Here is a 22,285-nt window from a genome sequence, read left to right on the forward strand (position 1 = left end):
GAGCTCTGAGAAGTCAAGTCACCAAGGTCACAGAGCACAGTGCCCATGTGGACACTGAGTCTTTACTATGATCACACCTCACACCCACCCCTTCATGGTCCCGGGGCCCCAGAGCAGGGACGCCTGCCAAGGGGCAAGGAGGTGCCTCCCAGGTGATGGCCCAGTGGCAGTTCCTTTCCCATGGCGCCTGCAGACAATGACTCTGACGCAATGAGCAGCTCCTATGAGTCCTATGACGAGGAGGAGGAGGAAGGAAAGGGGCTGCAGCCTACGCACCAGTGGCCCTCCGAGGAGGCCTCCATGCACCTGGTGAGGGACTGCAGGATATGTGCCTTCCTGCTGCGGAAAAAGCGCTTTGGGCAGTGGGCCAAGCAGCTGACCGTCATCAAGGAGGACCAGCTCCTGGTGAGTGGGCGCGGACGTGTTCCTCTTGGCCTTATGTAGACTGTGCACGTGTGTGTATCTGTGTGTGTGTGGGCGTGTCTGCCTTGGTTACTCTGGCCTTGCGCACAGAAGCTCAAAGCCTGGTGCTTTGAAGATTGGTGCTTTGCCACTGGAGCAGAACTAAAAAAAACAAAAAAAAAAAACCTCAAAAGACCTGATACAGTTTACCAACAGTTTGTTTAGCCAGAGACAATTTTTTATCACTTTAAAACAATGTTTATTGTTTTTCATTATGCAAGTAAAGTGTTTATTTATAAAACTAGAGCAAAACAAAATGAAGAAATTATTCTTTTTTTTAATACCACCTATAATCCCATTGACCAAGAGCTAACCACTGTTAAAAATTTTTCTTTGAGAGTACATTTATTAAAGCTGGGACAGTGAAACAAGGACGGGCCTAGGACAGAAGAAACACCAGGAGAGCCTAGGCAGGGGTCTGCTGTGGCTCTCTAGGGCCTCTCGGCTCACTGGAGAGTCGGAGCAAAGCGGCCTTGGAGACAGGTTCAGGGGGTTAGGACGAGCTGCTGCTGCCCATTGCTCCTCTGGTTGCAAGTCTTGTGGGGACCTTAAGAGTTTAGGAGACAGAAAATTCACTCGAAAAGGAAATTCAACTGGGCATGCCCCAAGAAGGGCGAACCTGTTAAGTTTTAACAGACATATTTCCACCCTTATTTTCATACACGTCAGTCTTTTCCAAAACTGAGCCCGATGCAGCACTTGCTTTCTTAAAAGTTCCTGAGTTCGCCATCTCTCATTCCTATTATCTCATAAAAGAAAACGTACTCTTAATTCCAAAGTAGAAGTGTCGGCATAACTTCAGAAAAAAATAATAGTTCTTTACCCAGAAGTCTGTTGACAGGCCTTGCCTCACATGTGTCCGTTTCCTTTTCTCACCCTGGAGTGAAAAGCTGATCCCAGTCCAGAATCAGTCCAGGGTCATGACTTACTCTTCCCATTCTGCATGCCCTCTGTTTTTCTTCACTTATTGCACGCACTAGGAATTCTAGCACAATGTAAAAACAAGTGGTGAGAGTGGGCATCCTTGTCTCAGTCCTGATCTCAAAGGAAAAGTTTCAGTGATTTGCCACCAAGGCTAATATTTGCTGTGGGTTGTTGGTAGATCTTTTTTATTATCACATAAAGGAAGTTCCCTTCTATTCTTAGTGTAGGAGTTTATGTTATAAATAGTTGCAGAATTTGATCAAATACTTTTCCTCCTTGTATTGAGATAAGTAGTTTGTCTCCTTTTTTCTATTAGTCTGATGAATGATAGGGTTGTTTTTTGAATAGCCACTCTTGCATTCTTAGAATAAACCCTTGTGTTCCTAGAATAAACCCTACTTGGTCTTGATGTAGTATGCTTTTTACATGTGGATTTCATTTGCTAATATTTTGCTTAGGGATTTTGCAACTGTGATGACAGAGATTAGCCTATAAATTTCCTTTCTGTAAAGTCATTGTCAGGTTTTGGTATCAAGGTAATGCTGGCCTCATAATAAGAATTGGAAAGTGAAAATCATTATTAATAAACTATTGACTTCCCAAACCCAACCCTCTAACTCTGCTAGAATTCTCTCTCCCACATTCCTACCATGTAGCCCATTAGTAGCAGGGCACTGACTTCCTCCCAAGCCAGCCTGTTCTTCTCTTTAGAGAAGTTCTTTAGACTAGAAATGGTCCTTCTACACTAGAATATCTCTTCCTAATAGATAGTTGTGCCCCCTGGGGCCCCTCAGTAGCCCTTTAAATCTGAAGATTGCCCAGAGATACTCCCTCTCTTCTCCGGGGTGAATAGCCACAGCCCACTTCATGCAGTGCCCACAGTTGGGTTGTTGGGGGGAGGGGGAATCTCTGTGGGGTAGAGCTCCCCTGAGCCTTTGTGCAAGGATGTCTTCCTCCTCCACCCTCCACTCCAGGAGGTGCTGACCTCTTCTCTTCCTGCCCAGTGTTATAAAAGCTCAAAGGACCGGCAGCCACACCTGAGGCTGACACTGGACGCCTGCAACGTCATCTATGTGCCCAAGGACAGCCGCCACAAGAGGCATGAGCTGCGCTTCTCCCAGGGGGCTGCTGAGGTCTTGGTGCTAGCGCTGCAGAGCCGGGAGCAGGCTGAGGAGTGGCTGAAGGTATGGGGACATGTGCCCTCCACCCACCTAGCCTCCCTTCCTTCCTGTCTTTCCCAGGACCAGCCCTCAGTGGGGTGGGCCCCCGCCCCTGGAAGAACAGGCTTTGCTCAAGACAGGGGGTCAATGCCTGTGCATGGCCAGGGCTTATGAGTGAAAATGCGCCTCACAGACCTCAGATTAGAGGCCTGTGTTTCTTCTCAGTATTTGAATCCCCTTCCCAACATCCCTACTGTGGGCTTGTCTAGCCTGCATTTGTACATCTCCTGGAATGGGGAACTTAATATATACAAAGGAAGCTGATTTTTAAGTATATTTTATTGATTATGCTTTACAGTTGTCCCAATTTTTCCCCCTTTGCCCTCCTCCGCCCAGTACCCCTCTTCCCTCCAGCAATGCCCCCCCCTTAGTTCATGTCCATGGGTCGTGCATGTAAAGTTCTTTGGCTTCTCTGTTTCCTTTACTATCCTTAACATCCCCCTGTCTATATTGTTCCCACCAAATATGCTTCTTAGTCCCTGCACCATTTCCCCCTTCCTCCCGCTTCCCCCTCCCAGCTGATAACCCTCCAAATGATCCCCATATCTATGATTCTGTTCCTGTTCTGGTTGTTCAATTAGTTTGTTTTTGTTTTTGTTTTTTAGATTCAGTTGTTGATAGTTGTGAGTTTGTTGTCCTTTTAATGCTCATAGTTTTTATCTTTTTTCTTAAATAAGTCCCTTTAACATTTTATGTAATAATGGCTTGGTGATGATGAATTTCTTTAGCTTTACCTTGTCTAGGAAGCACTTTATCTGCCCTTCCATTATTTCTTTTTTAAAGATTTTATTTATTTACTTTTAGAGAGAGGGGAAGGGAGAGAAACAGCAATGTGAGAGAGATACAAGGATCTCTTGCCTTTCACACAGCTGCAACCAGGGACCTGGCCTGCAACCCAGGCATGTGCCCTGACAGGGAATTGGTCCAGTGACCTTCCAGTTCACAGGCCAGCACTCAATCCACTAAGCCACTGACCAGCCAGGGTTGCCTTTCCATTCTTAATGATAGCTTTGCTGGATAGAGTAATCTTGGTTGTAGGGCCTTTCTTTTCATCACTTTGAATACTTCTTGCCAGTCCCTTCTTGCCTGCAAAATTTCTTTTGAGAAATCAGCTGATAGTCTTAAGGGAACTCCTTTATAGATAACGCTCTATTTTCCTCTTGCTGATTTTAAGATTCTCTCTTTATCTTTAACCTTTGGCATTTTAATCATGATGTGTCTCTTTGGGTCCAACTTGTTTGGGACTCTCTGTGCTTCCTGGACTTGTATGACTATTCCCTTCACCAAATTAGGGAAATTTTCTTTCATTATTTTTACAAATAAGTTTTCAATTTCTTGCTCTTCCTCTTCTCCTTCTGGCACCCCTATGATTCAGATGTTGGCACTTTTGGAGATGTCCCAGAGGTTCCTAAGCCTCTTCTCTTTTTTTTTTTCTCATTCTTGTTTCTTCTTTCTGTTCCGGGTGAATGTTTATTTCTTCCCTTTGTTCCAAGTCATTGACTTGAATCCAGGCTTCCTTCCCTTCACTCTTGGTTTCCTGTATCTTTTTCTTTATTTCATTTTGTGTAAACTTCATTTCTTCCTTTATTTTTCTGCCATACTCTATAAGTTCTCTGAGCATGCTTATCACCAGTATTTTGAACTCTGCATCTGATAGGTTGACTATCTCCATTTTGTTTAGTTCTTTTTCTGGGGTTTTGTTCTGTTCTTTCATTCAGGTCATATTTCTTTGCCTCCTCAATTTGGCAGTCTCCCTGTGTCTGCTTCTGTGTATCAGGTAGAGCTGCTTTTACTGCCTGTCTTAGTAGCGTGGCCTATGTAGCAAAAGCACTTGTAAATTGTGTGGGGTGGGGCCTTAGGTATCACCAGGGTGGGACAATCCACTTCATCACTTTGTGGCTCTGTGGTGAGGGGCTCAGAGGGGGACAATGCCACTCCCTGGCTTCTGGCAATTTTCCCAGCATTCACCCTGTTTCCAGTAACTTCATCCACTTCCCATATGTGATTGGCACCCTTTCAGTTGCTGCCCTGGGGGTTGAGTAAGTTCTAAGAGCATGCAGGTCCTTTATGCAGTGAAAATCTGGCAGTTCCTTCCACCACCCCAAACCCCACTGGTTTTTACAGTCAGAGGTAATGGAGGTTTATCTTCCCGATGCTGGAACCCTGGGCTGTGGGGCAAGGCCTGGGGCTGAATTCGCTCACTCCCAGGGTTTCCCTCCCAATTTTTATCTACCTTCTATTCTGCCACCACTGCTGCCACTTGTCTGAGCCACGCCACCTCTCTGCCTGTCTCTGCAACTCCAACCCTCCTACCTGTCTGAATGAATGTGGCTTCTTCAAATCCTTGGTTGTTGGACTTCTATATAGCTCAATTTCTGATGGGTCTGATTGTTATTTGTTTTTTATTCTATAGTTGCACAAGGAGGTGAAGTATATCTACCTATGCCTTCATCTTGACTGGAAGCTGGAAGCTGATTTTATCATTAGATAAGCTAATACCCTTTTTTCTTTTAAAAAAGAGGAAAAATCCTTCTTTGTCTTATATGAAATGTACATCCTTATAACATCCACTGTGGTCCAGCTTCTGCATCTTGCAGCAACACAGAACAATTAGAGATACCATGTGTTGGGCACTTACTTAGACTCATGAATTGTGCTAAGAGCTTTACATACATGACCTCACTTACTCTTCACAGTGGAACTATTAGTTTCCATTTTTTAGATGAGGAAACTGAGGCACAAAGAACTTATGTGTCTTGCCAAAGGCCACTCAACCAAGTGGTTGGGGCCAGGATTAGAAGCTGACCAGGAAATCTACACCAAAGGCCATAGGCCCAGTGGCACAGTGGTGATGAGGGAGGTCTTGGGTGATACACAAGCTTGAGTTCAAGTCCCAGGCCTAAGTGGCTGTGTAATCTTCTACAAATGACTTCTCCTCTGTTTCCTCCTCTCTATAATGGTTCTTGTAAGAATTCTAGAGAGCATTTGGCGTAGTATCTGCCAGGCAGTAAGTGCTTAGTAATTGTCAGTGATTACTGAGCAATGATGGTGAAGGTCCTTTCCACAGGCCCTCCAACCATGCACCCTGCCTCCATTTCACTCTGACACCTTTCTCTCCAACTCTCATCTTCTCGCTGGAACAAAGGAACCAAATCCCTCCCTCTCCATCCTCCCTTCCTTCCTGTGATAACCAGCTCTCCCACCGGAATGTTTAGTGTCTCCTGTTACTGCCTTTGTCTCAAGAAAGGAAGGAAGAGAGAGAACCTGACTGTTGGAGGAGCCTCTGTCCTCAAGGTGCAGGGTGGGTCAGAGGAAGAAGCCCCAGAAACAGAGTTAAGAGGCCTGTCTTATCCGGTTCCCAGAGGCCATGAGCCCAAAGGTTAAGGGAGGCAACCATGGCTCCTTCCTTTGGAGCCTCATCATCCTAATCAGTAACTTAGGGGCCACAGTTGTCCCTGCCCCACAGGGATGCTGTGGGGATACAAAGGTGACACTTGTTATTTCATAATTTGGATGTTTATGCTGTGTGACCTTAGATGAGTATGTAAAGGCCTGGGAGTCTCAGTTTCCATATCTTTGAAATGGAAGCGATAACCCCGGCTGCCCCACAAGATGTTACAAATATCCAACACAGTCAACAGAAGCAAGTCCCTCACACTTGTGCAGGGCATCCCAGTTCAGTGGCCCTTCATCTCACTGGTCCCAGACAACCAATGAAGTTATAACCCATGTTACAGATGGGGAACTTGAGGCCTAGAGCGGACAAGTGGCTTTCCTCAGGGCCCACAAATAATTATAATAGCAATGGAGTAAGGTCTAGAAGCCAAGCCTCTTGGTTCCCAGTCCCATATCTTTTCAACTCAAGGGACAGATACAGGAAAAAGCCTCTTTCAACACTGATGTGCGCCGCATGTGTGACAACAGGTCACATCAACCTGTCTCTTCTGTCCAGTGGTCCCAACACCTCTGCTCAACGGCCCTGACTGCACAGACCCCCTTCTTCCTTTTGCTTCCACAGCACCCCTGCCGTCCTGCTCACAGCTGTTCATCCTCTTCACAGGTCATCCGAGAGGTGAGCAAGCCCACCGCAGGGGCCGAGGGGGCAGACATGCCCAGCTCCCCAGTCCTCCTGTGCAAACTGGACCTGGACAAGGTACGTCTGTCTCCACGAGGTCTCCTCTGGGCCAGGCAGTGGACACTCAGCACAGGCTCTTCTGTGGGGGGAGGGGCTCTTGCACTGGTGGTAAAGTGGGCATCCACAGTGGGGCCATACAAGCCATGAGTGCCCAGCTGCTCAGAGCTGGCACAATAGTAAGAGCTCGATACATTTCTAGTGAGTGAATGAATGCGTATATCCCAGGTGCAGGGTAAGCCAGAGGAAACTGAGGGGAGCACACAGCCTCTCCTACCCTCCCTACACACCAGTATGATATTTACAACAAAGCATCCCTGAGCCTGGTCTGCAGGGTCCTTGGCAGGAAAGGTGTAGGGGCAGAGCTCTGTAATTCCACCTGGTGGGTGGGTGTCATTTTATCCCGTCCTGAGTCTGGCTGGCACAGTTAAGCTTCCTAAGTGAGAGGGTAGCACAACACGCAGGTATTAAAAATGATAGTCTGTGGACCTCCCATTTTCACTTGGGCTCCCTGGTGCCTCACAGTGAAAAGAGTGTAATTCAGGTGAGAAAACTGAGACTTGGGGAGGTGAAAGGATCTTCCCGCATTCCCACAGCTAATAGATGGTACTAGAGACATCGCTTCTTCCAAGGTCCATCTGACGACTCTGCACCACCTCCCATTGTATCTAGTAGGCACTTAATTGACCTGTCATGATATTTTCAAATGCCACTTCATCTCCTTTTCCCCATCCTCACTGTTATCTTGGTTCATCCTGTTGCCCAGTCTCATCTTGCCCGGGATGACCCTCTCAAGTAGCTCTTTAGCTCCTAGTCTTGTTTTACTCTTGTCCATCTCCCATGATGCCACTGGAGCCAACTTGCTAACCTGGTTGCATTATATTAGTATCCCACTTAATATCTTCCCAGCTCCCTGTCACCTGGTCCAAATTCCCAGGATATTTATCTCAATGTGTTATAATTTATTGCCTTGCTCCCCAAATAGACTGTGAGTATCTCAAAGATACAACCATCCTAAGTCATCACTGTCCCCCCACCCCATACCTGGTATGGTAGCAAGTACCTAATAGTTGCTGACAAATATTTGTTAACTAATCCTCATGTGCAGGGGTCAGGGGGAGACTGAACCAACAAGGGGGAACCTCTGATGTGGGGCTGTCTGTGTCCCTTCCCAGAGGTTATCCCAAGAGAAGCAGACCTCAGACTCCGACAGCCTGGGCATGGGCGACAACTGTTCCACCCTTGGCCGCCGAGAGGCTTGCGAACATGGTAGGAGCCTGTGGGTGATTGGGCAGAAGGTTCCAGAGCTGGGAGGGGTCTTGCCACAGGCACACAGTGTGAGCAGGTCCTGACCACTCTGGAGACCTGGGCGAAGTGACCTGGCCCATCCATATCTGGAGCTGTGGGCCAGGCCCTGTGTATAGGCTGGAAGGGCCTCTGGGAAGGCTATAGGGGTAGGTAGACCTGAGACTTGGGGCTCCCTCCCCTTTCCTTACCCATATCTGCAGCAACAGGAAAAGGGAAAAAGAGCAGCCTTGCGGAGCTGAAGAATTCAATGAGCAGGACTGCAGGCCGCAAGATCACCCGCATCATCAGCTTCTCTAAGAGGAAGGCACTGGCCGATGACCTGCAGGTGTCCTCTGCGGAAGAGGAGGTTCCCTGCTGTGGTGGGTACCAGGCATGCAAAGAGAATTCAGACCCTGTGGACATGGGCCGCTGGGCCCAAGCCAGGAGACCCTCAAGGCCTCATCCACCTTGCTCCCAGCACAGAGGAGAGAATCCTCCACTGGATAGCTAACCCTTACCCCATTGGCAATCCATGTCCTTCCATCACTTCTCTCCCATGAGGCCCAGAACCTCAGCAGAAGGGAAAGCCAACTGACTCCCATATTTCTGTGGTCCCTGTGGACTTAATTACCATCATTAGCTGTTTCTGGGCCTCAGTTTCCTCCACTGTGAGGAAAAGAGAGTATCTTTTTCCCCAGCATATGACATGCCAGGTAGGTAAGTTACCACCCAAACTTATAAGGAAGTTTCTTGGATAAAAATATTTAAGTGATTTTTATTATAAATGCATTCAATGTGAGTTAAAAGAGGTTTGAGAGGGAAAACATATTATTCTGTTCATTTAAATTCCATGTTCCATGCTGAAATTAAATAGAAAATCATATATTTTAGATATACAGTAATATTCTAACCCTGAAAGACTATTATAAAGGCACATGGCTATATAGAAGTATTTTGTAAGCAGTGGGTCAGGTCATATTATGATAAAAGATAAATTTAAATCTAACATGTTAAGAGGGAATTCTAAGCCCATCGGTCATCAGACTGTACTGCCTGCCTCACTTAATACTTCTTTACCTTGGTTAGACGTTTTTATTCCCACATGCTGCCACCAGGTGTCAGCATCATCCACTATTTTCTGTCTTCAGTAATTGTTATATTTTAGGGGGCGAAAAGGCAAGAAGGAGAGTTGTGTCTTCTGTTTATTGTATAGAGCAGTCCCTGCCCTTCTCACCAAGCGTGGTACGATCCAAAAGCTGAGTGGAGAGGTACGAAGGAGATTATCAGTCCCCATTTCACAGACGGAAACTGAAACTTAGAAACAGAAGAGCATGCCTGAGACCACAGGCCGGCAGAGAGCTGATCCAGGAGGCCTTCTTCTAGCGCTTTGTTCCTGGGGTATAGACCCATGCGTCCCCCACCTTGGGTGTCCTCGGGGCTGTCAAGAGGTCACACTACTGGTCTCCCACCCCAGGGTATCTGAACGTGCTGGTAAACCATGGCTGGAAAGAGCGCTGGTGCCGCCTGAAGCGCAACACTCTGTATTTCCACAAGGACCGCACAGACCTTCGGACCCACGTGAATGCCATTGCCCTCCGTGGCTGTGAGGTGGCCCCGAGCTTTGGGCCCAGACACCCATTTGCCTTCAGGATCCTGCGCAACCGGCAGGAGGTCGCCATCTTGGAGGTGAGAGGAGGAAATCCAGGTGGCCCTTGGTGGTGGGTGCTGAAGGGAGCACTAGCCTGGGTGTTGGCTTTTGTCCTGGGGGTTCTGCTACTGACCAAGTGGGGGCTGAGGAAGAAAGGAAAACAAGCCAACTGCTGCCCGGTGATCAAGCAGGGTTGCCAGTTAAAGTACAGAGTGCCCACTAAGTTTGAATTTCAGGTAAACAACAGACGCTTCTAATACAGTACCCCATGCAACATTTGGGACCTAACTAGGCTAAAACATTATTCACTGTTAATCTGAAATTCAAAGTTAACAGAGCATTTTACTTATTTCCTACATCTAGCCACCCTAGAACCAAGGTTTCTTTTTGCTCTCTTATCTTAAAATCCCTAGTCTGAGAGTCATCTAGTCTGATCTAACCCAGATCTGATTCTGAAATCTCTAAAGCCTTCCCACCAGTGTTTGTCCACCTCAGGTAAACCACTGCCCTTCACGGTAGCCTGCCCTTCCCACTGAATAACTCAAATTTTTAGAAAGACTTTCTCTATATTGAGTTGAAATCTTTAAGCTCGATAAGGCAGTAACCACACCTGTTCTGCATCCTTTTGTTTATTTCAGAACCCAGCATGATTTCCAGCACAGACTAAGAGTTCAGTTAACTTTTGTTGAACAAATGGCTGAAGGAAAATGCGATTTCATTTCACCCATTCATTGTCAGCCCTATCCAGTGGCACCAGCCCGCCTCACTGAAACCAGGCAGAATAACAGAATCCCTCTTCTACATGTCAATCCTTTGGCTAGTTAGATTTTCAAATGTTAACACTGGAGGAAAATGTAACTAATTAACCCCTCCCATTACAGATAAGGAAATTGAGCCCAGGGCAGCAGCATGCTTTGTCCAAGGCTCCACAGAGGGTCAGCGGCGTCTTGGTCTTATCCTAGAACTAAAACCCAGCCTCTTGGTCTTGTTTTCTTTGCCCAGTACCCACTGCCTCTCTCAGTTCTTAAATTTCAAGAAATATTACCTCAGTAGCTCACTTTTATTTTTGATAGCTTGAGATGGGTCTCTTATTTCTTTTTAATTGTACACAGAGCTCTCTGGCAGAAAGTGTATTTTCTTTATTCACATTTAGCATTTGTGGGCTAAGTCAAGTTTATAATAATACTCTAACATATAATAATGTACCAACATATGTATGCATTTAGTTGACCATCAATTTCTTGCAGATCTTCCTGTAAATAATTGGCAGTTATAATACAAGAAAAAATGTGATTGAGTTGTGTGAGAAATAGTCTCCTCTAATAAAAAGTAACTATTTTTAAAGAATATTCAGGGAACATCCAAATGTTGTTTTCCCATCTAAATGTCAGGAAGGCTCTCAGGATAGTGAGCCGAGAGAGATCTGAATAGAGGGAAGGAGGAAGCCACTTGGACTTCTGGGTGTGTGTTCTAATCTTGCCCTTCCCTAAGTATTGGGTACATAACAAGTACTATATAACTATGGATTTAGCTCAGTGGTTCTCAACCTTCCTAATGGCATGACCCTTTAATACAGTTCCTCATGTTGTGGTGACCCCCAACCATAAAATTATTTTCGTTGCTACTTCCTAACTAATTTTGCTACTGTTATGAATCATAATGTAAATATCTGATATGCAGGATGTATTTTCATTGTTACAAATTGAACATAATTAAAGTATAGTGATGAATCACAAAAACAGTATGTAATTATATATCTGTTTTCTGATGGTCTTAGACGACCCCTGTGAAAGGGTCATTCGACCCCCAAGGGGGACGTGACCCACAGGTTGAGAACAGCTGGTTTAGTTGAAGTGAGAGGTAGCCCGAGGCCCAGCCAGTGCCAAAGTGAACTCAGCTTATACCCCCTCTCCCTCAGGCAAGCTGCTCAGAGGACATGGGCCGCTGGCTTGGGCTGCTGCTGGTGGAGATGGGCTCCAAAGTCACTCCAGAGGCGCTGCACTACGACTACGTGGACGTGGAGACCTTAACCAGCATCGTCAGTGCAGGGCGCAACTCCTTCCTGTGAGTCAGCTTCCCACAGCCCACATCTGCCAAGGATACTTCCTGTTCGGCCCCCTTGAGGCTGAGTCCAGCCTTGGGCACTGGGAGGGAGAGATGAGGAGGACTCTGCTCCCTTGGGAAGTAGGCAGGAGTGAGCTGGTTGAAGGAGGTAGCCCCAGGTCAGGGGAAGCTGTGAATAGGATGAGCAAAAGTGGAGAAGCCCTTTTCTATAGTGACAGGGGCTCTGCTGCCTGCCATAAAACCTTGGGTTTTACACCCTGAGCATCTGGGTGGGCAGGCACGGGGCTGATATGTGGAGTCAGTACTAGAAGAGCTGGTTCGAGTCATGACTCTATCACAATCAGCAGCTTGGCTGGTTGCGGGCCAACTTGGATCCTCTGTTTTCTCACTTATGTAATGGAGGTGATGCATCACCTGTTTCCTGGGTTGTGAGAATCATATGCGCCCCTGCCTATAAAGCCCTTAACAGAGCAAAGGTCCAGTGCTGCTTGAAATGGTTGCTATTACTAACCTTCCAATATCCATTATGAGCTGCTGCCAGAATCAAATGAGAGAATAGACAGGAAAACACGGTAAGCTGCAAGGTGTCATCATCATCATACCTTGTATTTTCCAGATATGCAAGATCCTGCCAGGATCAGTGGCCCGAGCCCCGTGTCTATGATGATGTCCCTTATGAAAAGATGCAGGTACGATCCCCTGGGGCTGCCCAGGAACCTGGCAAAGGCCATTTCTTAGCTCTGCCTCTCTCTTTCCCTCACTCCAGTCATGTGCTGCTTAATGTCAGGGATACATTCTGAGAAACACATCGTTAGGCGATTTCGACCTCATGCAAATATCACAGAGTGCACTTATACAAACCCAGATGGTATAGCTACCACACACCTAGGCCACATGGTACAGCCTCCTGTTCCTAGGCCACAAGCCTGTATAGCATGTTACTGTACAAAACCGCAGGAAGTTAAATGAAGCACAAGAGAAAATGATGTAATCAAGAGATGAGGCAAACAGGAGATGTATGAGGCTTCCACAGGTATAACACGGAATACTATTTTACAGCACCTTTTTTAATAAGTAGGAAGAGAACACCCTAAAATAACAATGAAAAGTATAGTAAATACGTAACCAGTAACATAATCTTTGTAATTATCAAGTATTATGTACTGGACATGATTGTATGTGCTATACTTTTATAAGACTGGCAGTGAAGTGGGTCTGTTGATACCAGCGTCACCACAAACGTGTAAGCAATGCATTGCACTACAATGTTAGGACAGCAACGATGTCACTAGGCAATAGGAATTTTCCAGCTTCGTTATAATCCTGCGGGACCACTGTTGTATGTGCCTTGACAGAATCATCATTATGCAGCACATGACTATACTGCTTTTTTCCTTTGCCTTAGAGAAATTGTTTTGATTTAACCAGCAGCTGATCAGACCCTGCTGGGTAGATCAGACCTCACAGGTAGGGTAGGGGGGAGCCACGCTGCCAAGGAGAGCAGCTGTGTCAGAACCCCTGCCTTGGGCAGTGCTAGATGATACTCTGAGCTCACACCTCTAGGGCTCCCTTTACCTGCTCTTTCTGCAGACACAAATGGACCAGTAGAGGCAGCTTAAGATCTTTCACAGTTGCAGAGTTTAGTAGCAAGACAGCTTAGTACTTAAGGGCGCAAACTTTGGACTCAGGGCTCAATCTGAGTTACCTTTCGCTTCGCTTCTCTGGTCTTCACTTCCAAGCTTCAAATGGATATGATAAAACCTACCTGGTTGGACTACTGCAAGAACTAAATGAGGTATTTTAAGGAAAGAACTTAGCACAGCACCTGGACAGGAAGGTCTATACACGAAAATAAATCATACTGCTGTTACTAATATCATTATTATATTACATAAATATCATATTCCACTCCTGGTTCCTCAGCTTTGAGAGAATTTTGAGTGTTATTAATACTCTTCAGGCACAAATGTATTGTCAGTCTAAGTTATATAACTTCTACTATTGGCTGATCTCATCCACAACCTTTTCTTTTTAACACTTCAGAAAATTTTAAGGATGCTTCAAAATGAGATATTGACAAACAATCTGTGATAAATTAAATATGGTCACCATAATCTTTCCAGACTTCTTGATTTTCCTCTCAGCAGATATTACAATTTAGGGTTATCTTATGCTGCCCCCCCCCCCTCCACAGGATGGGATGGGGATCCAATGATATACTGCTAGTGAAAGGGCTTATAAGCTACTGAGTGCCACACAAGTTTAAAAATACAAGGCCAGGATCTCAGAGGTCCCGCAGCACTCACACACCAAGCACGGATCAGAGCACACCCATGCTGATGACTCTGAGCCTACCTGCACTCCACCTTCTTTCTCATCTCCTGCCCAGGACGATGAGCCAGAACGTCCCACGGGGGCCCAGGTGAAGCGCCACGCCTCCTCCTGCAGTGAGAAGTCCCATCGAGTGGATCCGCAGGTCAAAGTCAAACGCCATGCATCCAGTGAGTTCTGTGCGGGAGGCAGGAAGGGAGGGAAGCAGTCTGTGAGAGGAGGGCGTCTCAGAATCATATTCCTCCAGGGGTCAGGCAGGTAAATAAGTGAGTGAAGTGAGGTGTAAGAAAACACCATAAGAAAAATAACATCACAAACACAGAGATCGAGGGCAGCCAGCGTGTGGCCTCAGAAGGGAAATAACAAAGAGTGGGGTGGGGGAGACTGTAGCTCCAGCCGGGGGGCCCCCCGTGCAGCCGTGCCTATTATTCAAAAGAGACCAGAAATCTAGGCTTAATAGAAAATTTGCTTATTTTGTACTACTGGCAACTAATTTTTAAAATTTTAACATCCAACAAAGCCAAATATACATACATACATATATACATATATATTTATATAAAGTTCATCCTCAACTGTGTCTGTTACAGAAGCTAACAATTTATAATTTCTGATCTGGGGTAATTAAGTGGAGAACTCCTCCAAATACCCTTGAGGCAGCTGCCACCAGAGGTATGGCTCACCTCTGTGTCCCAGCCTGGCTCTGCCTAGCACCCCATTGGGGCTCAGTTAATTGCCTGACTATCATACTACACAATAATGACTACATGTGCCACACAACTATATAGTGAATTCTGTTTGATTTTCAGTGCTAATCTCTGCTCTTACATGATTTATCTTTATGGGCAAGCCAACTTCCAAGAGGATAGCATGTTCTAAGAGTCTTATAATTGTTGCTTTACATTTCTTTCCCCTGAACCTAAACAAAGTCAAATTCTATTCTCTCCTTTCTGAAGATTTTTGTAAAATACCTTTCTTTATTATAGCTGCATTTCATTACAATAGATAATCCCTTCTGGGGGTCAGGAGACCTGTGTTCCATTCATGATTTCATCACTAAATTACTATGTGTCTTTGGAGAAGTCCTGTCCCCGCTCTGGGTCTGCGTTTTTCCTCTGAACAATTAGAGGGTTATTGTATAACATTCCTTACATGCTACTCTCAAGGGCACTGGAAATACAGGGCCTTATGGAATGCCCTTCTTAAAACAGAAAACTAAACTGAAATAAGCATGTACGATTAAAGAAATCACAAAGTGAGTTTTTTAAAAACCTAACAAAAAAGATAACAAAAAACAGATTTGTTCTTCAAATCAAATCTTATTTTGAAGCCCAGTTACAAGAGATATAAAAGTGGAGCTGCTCTGGTTGGAGTCGGGAGGCCCTCCTGGCCTACCCTGTGCCCCACACAGTAGCCAGCTGGCCATCCCTGTGAAATCAAAGGGCAGCTGGAAACCACAGGTCTAGTCCAACCATGTTTCTCAGATGAAACTGAAGAACATAAAAGGGAAAGTTCTTACCCAAGATCAAACATTAATTACTATTGCTAGATAACAGATTACCCAAACTTTTAATAGCTCAAAAAATATACATGTATAATATTATGTCACAGTTTCTGTGGATCAGGAATCCTGGAGCAGCTGAGGTAGTTCTGGCTCGGGGCCTCTACTGAGCTCTCTCACATGCCTGGCAAGTTTGTGCCAGTTGTTGGAAGGAGGCCTCAGTTCCTCGTCATGGGGACTGCTTGTCCTCTTGACAAGACAGCTGGCTTCCCCCAGAGCAAGTGATCCAGGAGCGAGTAACAGAGAAGAAGCTGCAATGCTTCTATAATGTAGCTTCGGAAGTCACACTTTGTCATTTCTGCCGTGTGCTAATAGTCACACAGGTCAGCCCTACCCAATGTGGGAGGAGACTACAAAAGGACCTGAAAACCAGAAAGCAAAAATCATGGGGGCCGAGTGGGTAGCTGAGGAAGTGGTAGCGTGAGAAGCTGCACAGACCCACTCTCCAGCAGGACTATCATAACTGGTGAAACTCACTAATAGAAACATCTAAACTGGAAAATGTCTAGGGCATATAGCAAATGAAGAAAGGTAAGAACAGCGAGAGTAGCTCCATGCTAGCAATAAACTGCACCATAGGTAAGCTGGTTCATCAGAGAACCAGGGAGAGAGAGAGCTAAGAAGAGCCCTCCTGGGGTCAAAACAAAACTGACTTCAAAAGATTGGCCTCAAAAACTACACTGCAAAGGGGCTGGATTTAATCAGATCAGACCTTGGAGAATTGATACTGTCAAAACCAACAGAGCAATCCAGTGACGGTGAGAGGGGCCTAACTGCTTGGTTTGATGCCAACAGAGGCAGACAGCTTAACAGAGAGATCAGGAAGAGAATCAGAACCCCGCCAAGACCACTGTCCTCACACAGGCCCAGGGATGCACCCTCTGAGGTGCAACATCAGAGGCTTCTTCACACTACAGGGGGAAATGGACTTCACTGAACAAGCCAGCTAAGTCCCTAAGCAAACAACCTGGGGGTGGGGAGGTCAGTATCCAGAGATGCCACAATATATTATCTAAAATGTCTAACTTGCAAACAAAAAATATGTAACATGCAAAGATATATGAAGGACTGACCCATACAGAGGGAGAAAAAGAATGAAAAATATGGGCTGAGCCTCAGAGAAAGGGGGGATGCCGTTAGTGCACTAACACATGCATAAAGGAAGTATCAGAAAGGGAGCAGTGAAAGAGGAGTAAAAAATAGTATTAAAAGAAATAATCGCAGAAAATTTGCCAAATTCACTGAAAAGCATTATGTATAGCCCTAGTATATCAGTGAAGTTCAAGTAAAATAAGAGCAAAGAGATCGACAAAAGTCACATCATGGTCAAAGTGCTAAAGGCAAAGACAAGGAGGAAACCTTGAAAGCAGAAGAAAAAAATGATTTGTCACTTACAGAGGATCCCCAATAAGATGAACAGCTGACTTATTAGAAACAACAGAGGCTTTCCTGTTCAAGATCACCTGGAATTATACTCAGCAATAAAAAAGAATGAAGTGCCAATATAGACCACATCAGTGCAATAGTTAAATTAGTAACTTGGACGCTAAGCATTCCTTTCTTCCCCTCCACTACGGAAGCCCAGGTTTTCCTGGCAAGTACTTGGGCAGTTCTCCCTAATACCATGAGGCCCACAGAATTAAAGCTCCTCACAACAGCCTGGTTTCCTTCTTCGCCACCATTAGAGGGACTCAAGTATTGCAGAGTGGGAGGTAAGATCAGCTGCTCTCCGTGGTGCCAACCCATTAAGGCAAACCAGGGCAGTGGCTCCCAAGAGTGAGTCCACTCGCTGGTTAAGACCCTAAGAAATGATCAAATGAAATGATGAAAATAAGCAGAGTGCATGAGGGTTTTCATAAAGCTAAATCTATTCAATGTAAATGACTACTTTATTCTGCATTTGTGTCCTTTCCAACTCTGGTGATGTTAAAATATTATTTATTTTATAAATTTTTGGGAATAATTAGATGGTAGTTGGGTTTTTTAAGAGTCTTATCCGATATGTCAACAACCTTTTGTTGGTCTACCCATTTTTTTGAATTCAACCAGTCTGTAAAATTCAAAAGTCTGGGAGCCAACTCCCCTGCTATGCGATTGTATAGCTGGGAAGCTGGAGGACATATGGGCCCTCTTCTCTGACCTCCACGCTTTATTTATGACCTGGCTTGCACTGCAGGGTACCTGTGGCAGGAACTGGGTTTTGCATGGGTCACTGGGTGACCACTGCAATCTCTACAAGAACTGGAGAGACAAGGCCCACACAATCATCAGTAAATCATGGGAATCCCTCCACACCCCACCAGCTGACAAAGGACCATGTGTGGCTGTCTGGGGCAACGAGATAAATAAAAATTTCCCTGAGAGGTGGGACTATGGCCTTGCCCCAGCTAGAGCGGTCCTGCTTGGCACAGACCCTGGAATTAGGTTGGTGTGTCTTCAAACCTAGGCTCTGCTGTTATTAGCAGTAAGGTCTAACCTCTCTGTGCCTGTTTCCTCAACAATAAAATAGAGCCACTAATAGTAAGATTTTATGAACATTAAGTGGAAATGTACATAAATGGCCTAGCATATAGTAAATAGCCAATAAATGTTTGCTATAATTATTTGTTGTTTTTGTCCATCATCATAGTATAGAGCCCATAGTAGACTACTAAGTCCCTCTCTATCCCCACCCATTTCCCAGTAATAAAGTGGGTAATGCCTGGCCTGGGCGAGGTATCTCAGCTGGTTAGAGCATTGTTCTGATATGCCAAGGTTGCAGGTTCAATCCCTGATCAGGGCACATAGAAGAATCAACCAATGAATGCATAAGTAAGTGGAACAACAAATCAGTCTCTCTCTCTCTCTCTCTCTCTCTCTCTCTACCCCTTTCTTTCTCTCTATTTCTCCCTCAAAAATCAATAAACAAAATAAACCTTTAAAAAATGGGCAATGCCTGACTTTATCCCAAAGTCTCAATTCTCTACAGATCTGAGTTATATCTACTTGTCTCCTTGTCTTATGTATACCTGAGAGTTGACTATAAAACATGCCCTTTTAAAACCAAGGTGTGTTATACATCACAAAATTTGTTTATTATTATTATTATTATTATTATTATTATTATTATTATTATTTAACCTTTACTAAGCTACTATTTTCCAGCTACTACACTAAGTACTTTTCATGAATTATCTCATTTAAAACCTGCACAATGCTAACAGGTAAATTTGATCCATATCCACATTTATAAATGAGAAAACTCGGGCCAAGGGGGAAGGCACAAAAACACCACCATTCACTTTTGCCTAATGTCACATAACTAGTAAAGGGCAAAAGAGACGCAAACTTTTGTCTGTCTAGTTCCAAAGCCCTTGCTCCCCATCCCTGTGCTCTACTATCTCCATTTTGCTCCTTGTTTCCTTAGAGGGGCCACACTAAATATATCTAGGGGTGTAGCTCTAAATATTCTCACTGTGTAGATGGAGAAGTTGAGGCTGAGAAAAGCACTAATACCACCCAAGTACTCTGATCATCAGAGGTCAGAACCGAGGGCCTTTTCCTGCCTCACCTCTCTGCAGGTGCCAATCAATACAAATACGGTAAGAACCGAGCTGAGGAGGATGCCCGGAGGTACCTGGTAGAAAAAGAGAAGCTCGAGAAAGAGAAAGAGACGATCCGGACAGAGCTGACGGCACTGCGGCAGGAAAGGAGGGCGCTGAAGGATGCCATCCAGAACGGCCCAGGTACCCGTGTGGGTGTGGTCCCGAGGGCTCTTGGGGGCTCAGCCTTGACACTTCCCCTCACACAGATAACCTGCTTTCTAACCCAGGAGAGGTGAGCTTCTCCTTCCCTTCCTCCTCCTCTTCGTTGTCACCACCACTACCATCATCATCATCATCATTCCTCCTGACTAATGGAAGGGCCATTTATTTAATAACTGCTTTGGGGTGAAGGGATGAAAAAGCATCACAAAAATGTGCACACTTAATGTGGTGAGATGTAACCTAATGTTAAAAGTGTTCAAATGTGAAAAACAGTGTGCCTTAGAATCCAAGAAATAAAAGATCACTTTGAACCTCACATTAATTCATTCATTCAGATAGGTGCTGAGCACCTGACTGTGTGACACATTGGTCCGGGTGCCAGGGGTTATGGACAGTGACATTTGCCAGGGTCTTCCTCTGAAATCCAGAGCCATGACCTCCACGGGCCCCACCAGCTCTGGGCTCCTCTGAATCCCAATTTCTGCTATTTCCTTTTAATTCTCTCTATAGCTACAATTCAGCACACTTTCAGGGGCTCGGAATGATGGACAGTGCCTGGTACACAGCCAGCACTCAATTGGTATTTACTGAATGTACAGCTGAATGAATGAACAGAGCCCACCATTACTAGAGACACCCCAGTGCAGCCTCCCTCAGGGCAAACAATGGAACTAACTTTTAAACCTGGTAGGGCCCAACATAGCTCTTGGCACAAAGAATGTTCTAATATAGGTTTGTTCAGTTAAACTGAATAAGCAGCAAAATCCTAGTAGGAATCCTTGGTCAGTGTAAAGCTCTATGTTATGACTCTTGCTTACAAGTAACAGAAACCGAAGTTAAACTGACTTAGAAATGAAAAGAAGAAAAATGCAACTGAAAAATTGAACTATCAGGTACAACAAGGTCCAGGGACTTAAGTGATATCACCAGAAAGCATATTTCCCTAACTTCCTTCTGCCTTCCTCTACCTCGGTTTCATTCTCTGGTGACAAAATGGATGTGCAGCTCCAGCCCTCACCTAATCCTCTCAGCCACCCCAGCAGAGAAAATCTCCCTTCCCAATGGCCCCCACAAACACTTCAGGATTCACTCTGACCAACTTTGATCCCTAAACCCAACTACTGTGACCAGAAAATGGGATATGATCATGGGCCAGGACTGAGTTATGTGCCAACCCCTTGAACTAGCAGTGGGGTCAGCTCCATCCAAACTATAAAGAATGAGAGAGGAAAGTTGTTTTCCCAGTGTAAAATCAGGGTTCTGTATCCAGAAGATGGGGACATGGGTATTGGGGAAGTAAAACCCCAGGCCCAAAGTCCATCTCTTAATCAGGACTGAGAATAGGAAAGGTCCTGCAGGAAGGTCAGACTAGGGCCTGAGTCCCCACAAAACTGCCGGATGCTTCAGGGCAGGCTCAGCTATTTTTTGTCTATGTCTCTGGATACAGGAGCAAAGTTAAAGGCTCTGGAGGAGGCCATGGCCACCCTGGAAGCTCAGTGTCGGGCAAAGGAGGAGCACCGGATCGACCTGGAGCTGAGGCTGGTGGCTGTGAAGGAGCGCTTACAGCAGTCTCTGGCAGGGGGCCCAGCCCTGGGGCTCTCCGTGAGCAGCAAGAACAAGAGTGGGGTGAGTCCACTCCCTGCTGCCCCAGGGGCAGCTGCTCCTTAATGCCCTCACGTGCTATAGATCGTGATCATTCTTGGCAGCTAGGAGTCATGCTCATTTACAGATGACAAAAACTGGCCCTAAGGGACATGCCATTTGTGGCAGAGCTAGGAAGGGGACTCTTGCAGCAAGTTCTCTGGCCTGTGTTCTCTCCACTGATGCATCACGATTTGACTTTGTATCCTGGATGTGTTCTTAGAAGTGGCCTTAAGGTTACTGATAATAACTGCCATATGTTGAATAAGAATAGCAAACTTCTGTTGATCAATTACCACAAGCCAGTACAGCATCTTAACTGGTACAATCTCACATAGTCTTCACAGCAGTCCTATGAAGTAGTTCTACATGTATTCACCCCATTTGACAGACCAGGAAACTGAGGTTGAGAGATGTTGAATGTCTTGTCCAAGGTCACTGAGCTCAGTGGGAGACAGGATCCCCAACCCAGGAAGTCTGACTCCAGAGCCCTGTGTTAGCCATCTTGCACATGCCCTCTCCTGGGATCCCCAGGGTATGATACCAAGTCCTGTCCTCAGACCTTTGCATCCATTATGTGTAACTTTCCCAGCCACCCTGTAAGATAGAGAGTCTCACCTTGAATGAGGCTTCCTCAGGGAGAACTTTGCTGACCTAAGTTTATATCACAGTAGCTCAACCACAGCACTATTGACATTTAGGAATGATAATTCTATTTATAGGGGACTGTAGTATACATTGTAGGATTTTTAGCAGCATCCCCAGCCACTACCCACTAGATGCCAGTAGCTCCATGCTCCCAGTTATGACAACCAAAAACTTCTTCAAAAAATGGCCAAATGTCCTTGGGAAGGCAAAAATTGCCACCACCACTCCTTGGGAACCTCTGGTCTAAATTACCAACAACCCCATCCTGTCTGTTATTCTTCCTCATAGCACTTAACCACAATTTGTGTGTATAGATAAATAGATATATCAATAGATAGATAGATTTCTATCCTTACTTGTCCAATGCCTAGTCCTTTAAATAGTCTGAAAAACAGTAGGAGTGCAATAAATGTTTCTCAAATGAATAAATGTTATACTTGCTTTCAGGCAAGGACATTAAGACTCAGAGAAATGAAGTAATTTGTCTGATCAGTGTGAATTGTCATTGAGAACTTTAATCTCATTGTTGTCCAAGGTCACTGCTCCCTGGTCAGACCGTACCCTATAACTGGGAAGCTAGGGCTATTTTTTACATTCTTCTTATCCTCTCAGTGCGGTATT

At 45.3% G+C, this 22,285-nt stretch overlaps 1 protein-coding gene across 1 annotated transcript in view; it reads left to right on the top strand.

The window, feature by feature from the left end:
• Positions 1-22,285, top strand: part of AFAP1L1 (actin filament associated protein 1 like 1) — a 59,192-nt gene that overhangs the window by 32,341 nt on the left and 4,566 nt on the right. Inside the window, exons 7-17 of the mRNA XM_090288370.1 lie at positions 194-405; positions 2,391-2,570; positions 6,667-6,759; positions 7,914-8,007; positions 8,247-8,405; positions 9,500-9,711; positions 11,592-11,737; positions 12,354-12,426; positions 14,127-14,238; positions 19,190-19,354; positions 20,823-21,001. Of these exons, the coding sequence (XP_090144496.1) occupies positions 194-405; positions 2,391-2,570; positions 6,667-6,759; positions 7,914-8,007; positions 8,247-8,405; positions 9,500-9,711; positions 11,592-11,737; positions 12,354-12,426; positions 14,127-14,238; positions 19,190-19,354; positions 20,823-21,001 (1,625 nt within the window). The remainder of the gene's footprint in view (positions 1-193; positions 406-2,390; positions 2,571-6,666; positions 6,760-7,913; positions 8,008-8,246; positions 8,406-9,499; positions 9,712-11,591; positions 11,738-12,353; positions 12,427-14,126; positions 14,239-19,189; positions 19,355-20,822; positions 21,002-22,285) is intronic.

The sequence above is a fragment of the Furipterus horrens genome, unplaced genomic scaffold, assembly GCF_987537825.1.
Source record: "Furipterus horrens unplaced genomic scaffold, mFurHor1.1.pri manual_scaffold_10, whole genome shotgun sequence".
Taxonomy (NCBI): Eukaryota; Metazoa; Chordata; class Mammalia; order Chiroptera; family Furipteridae; genus Furipterus; species Furipterus horrens.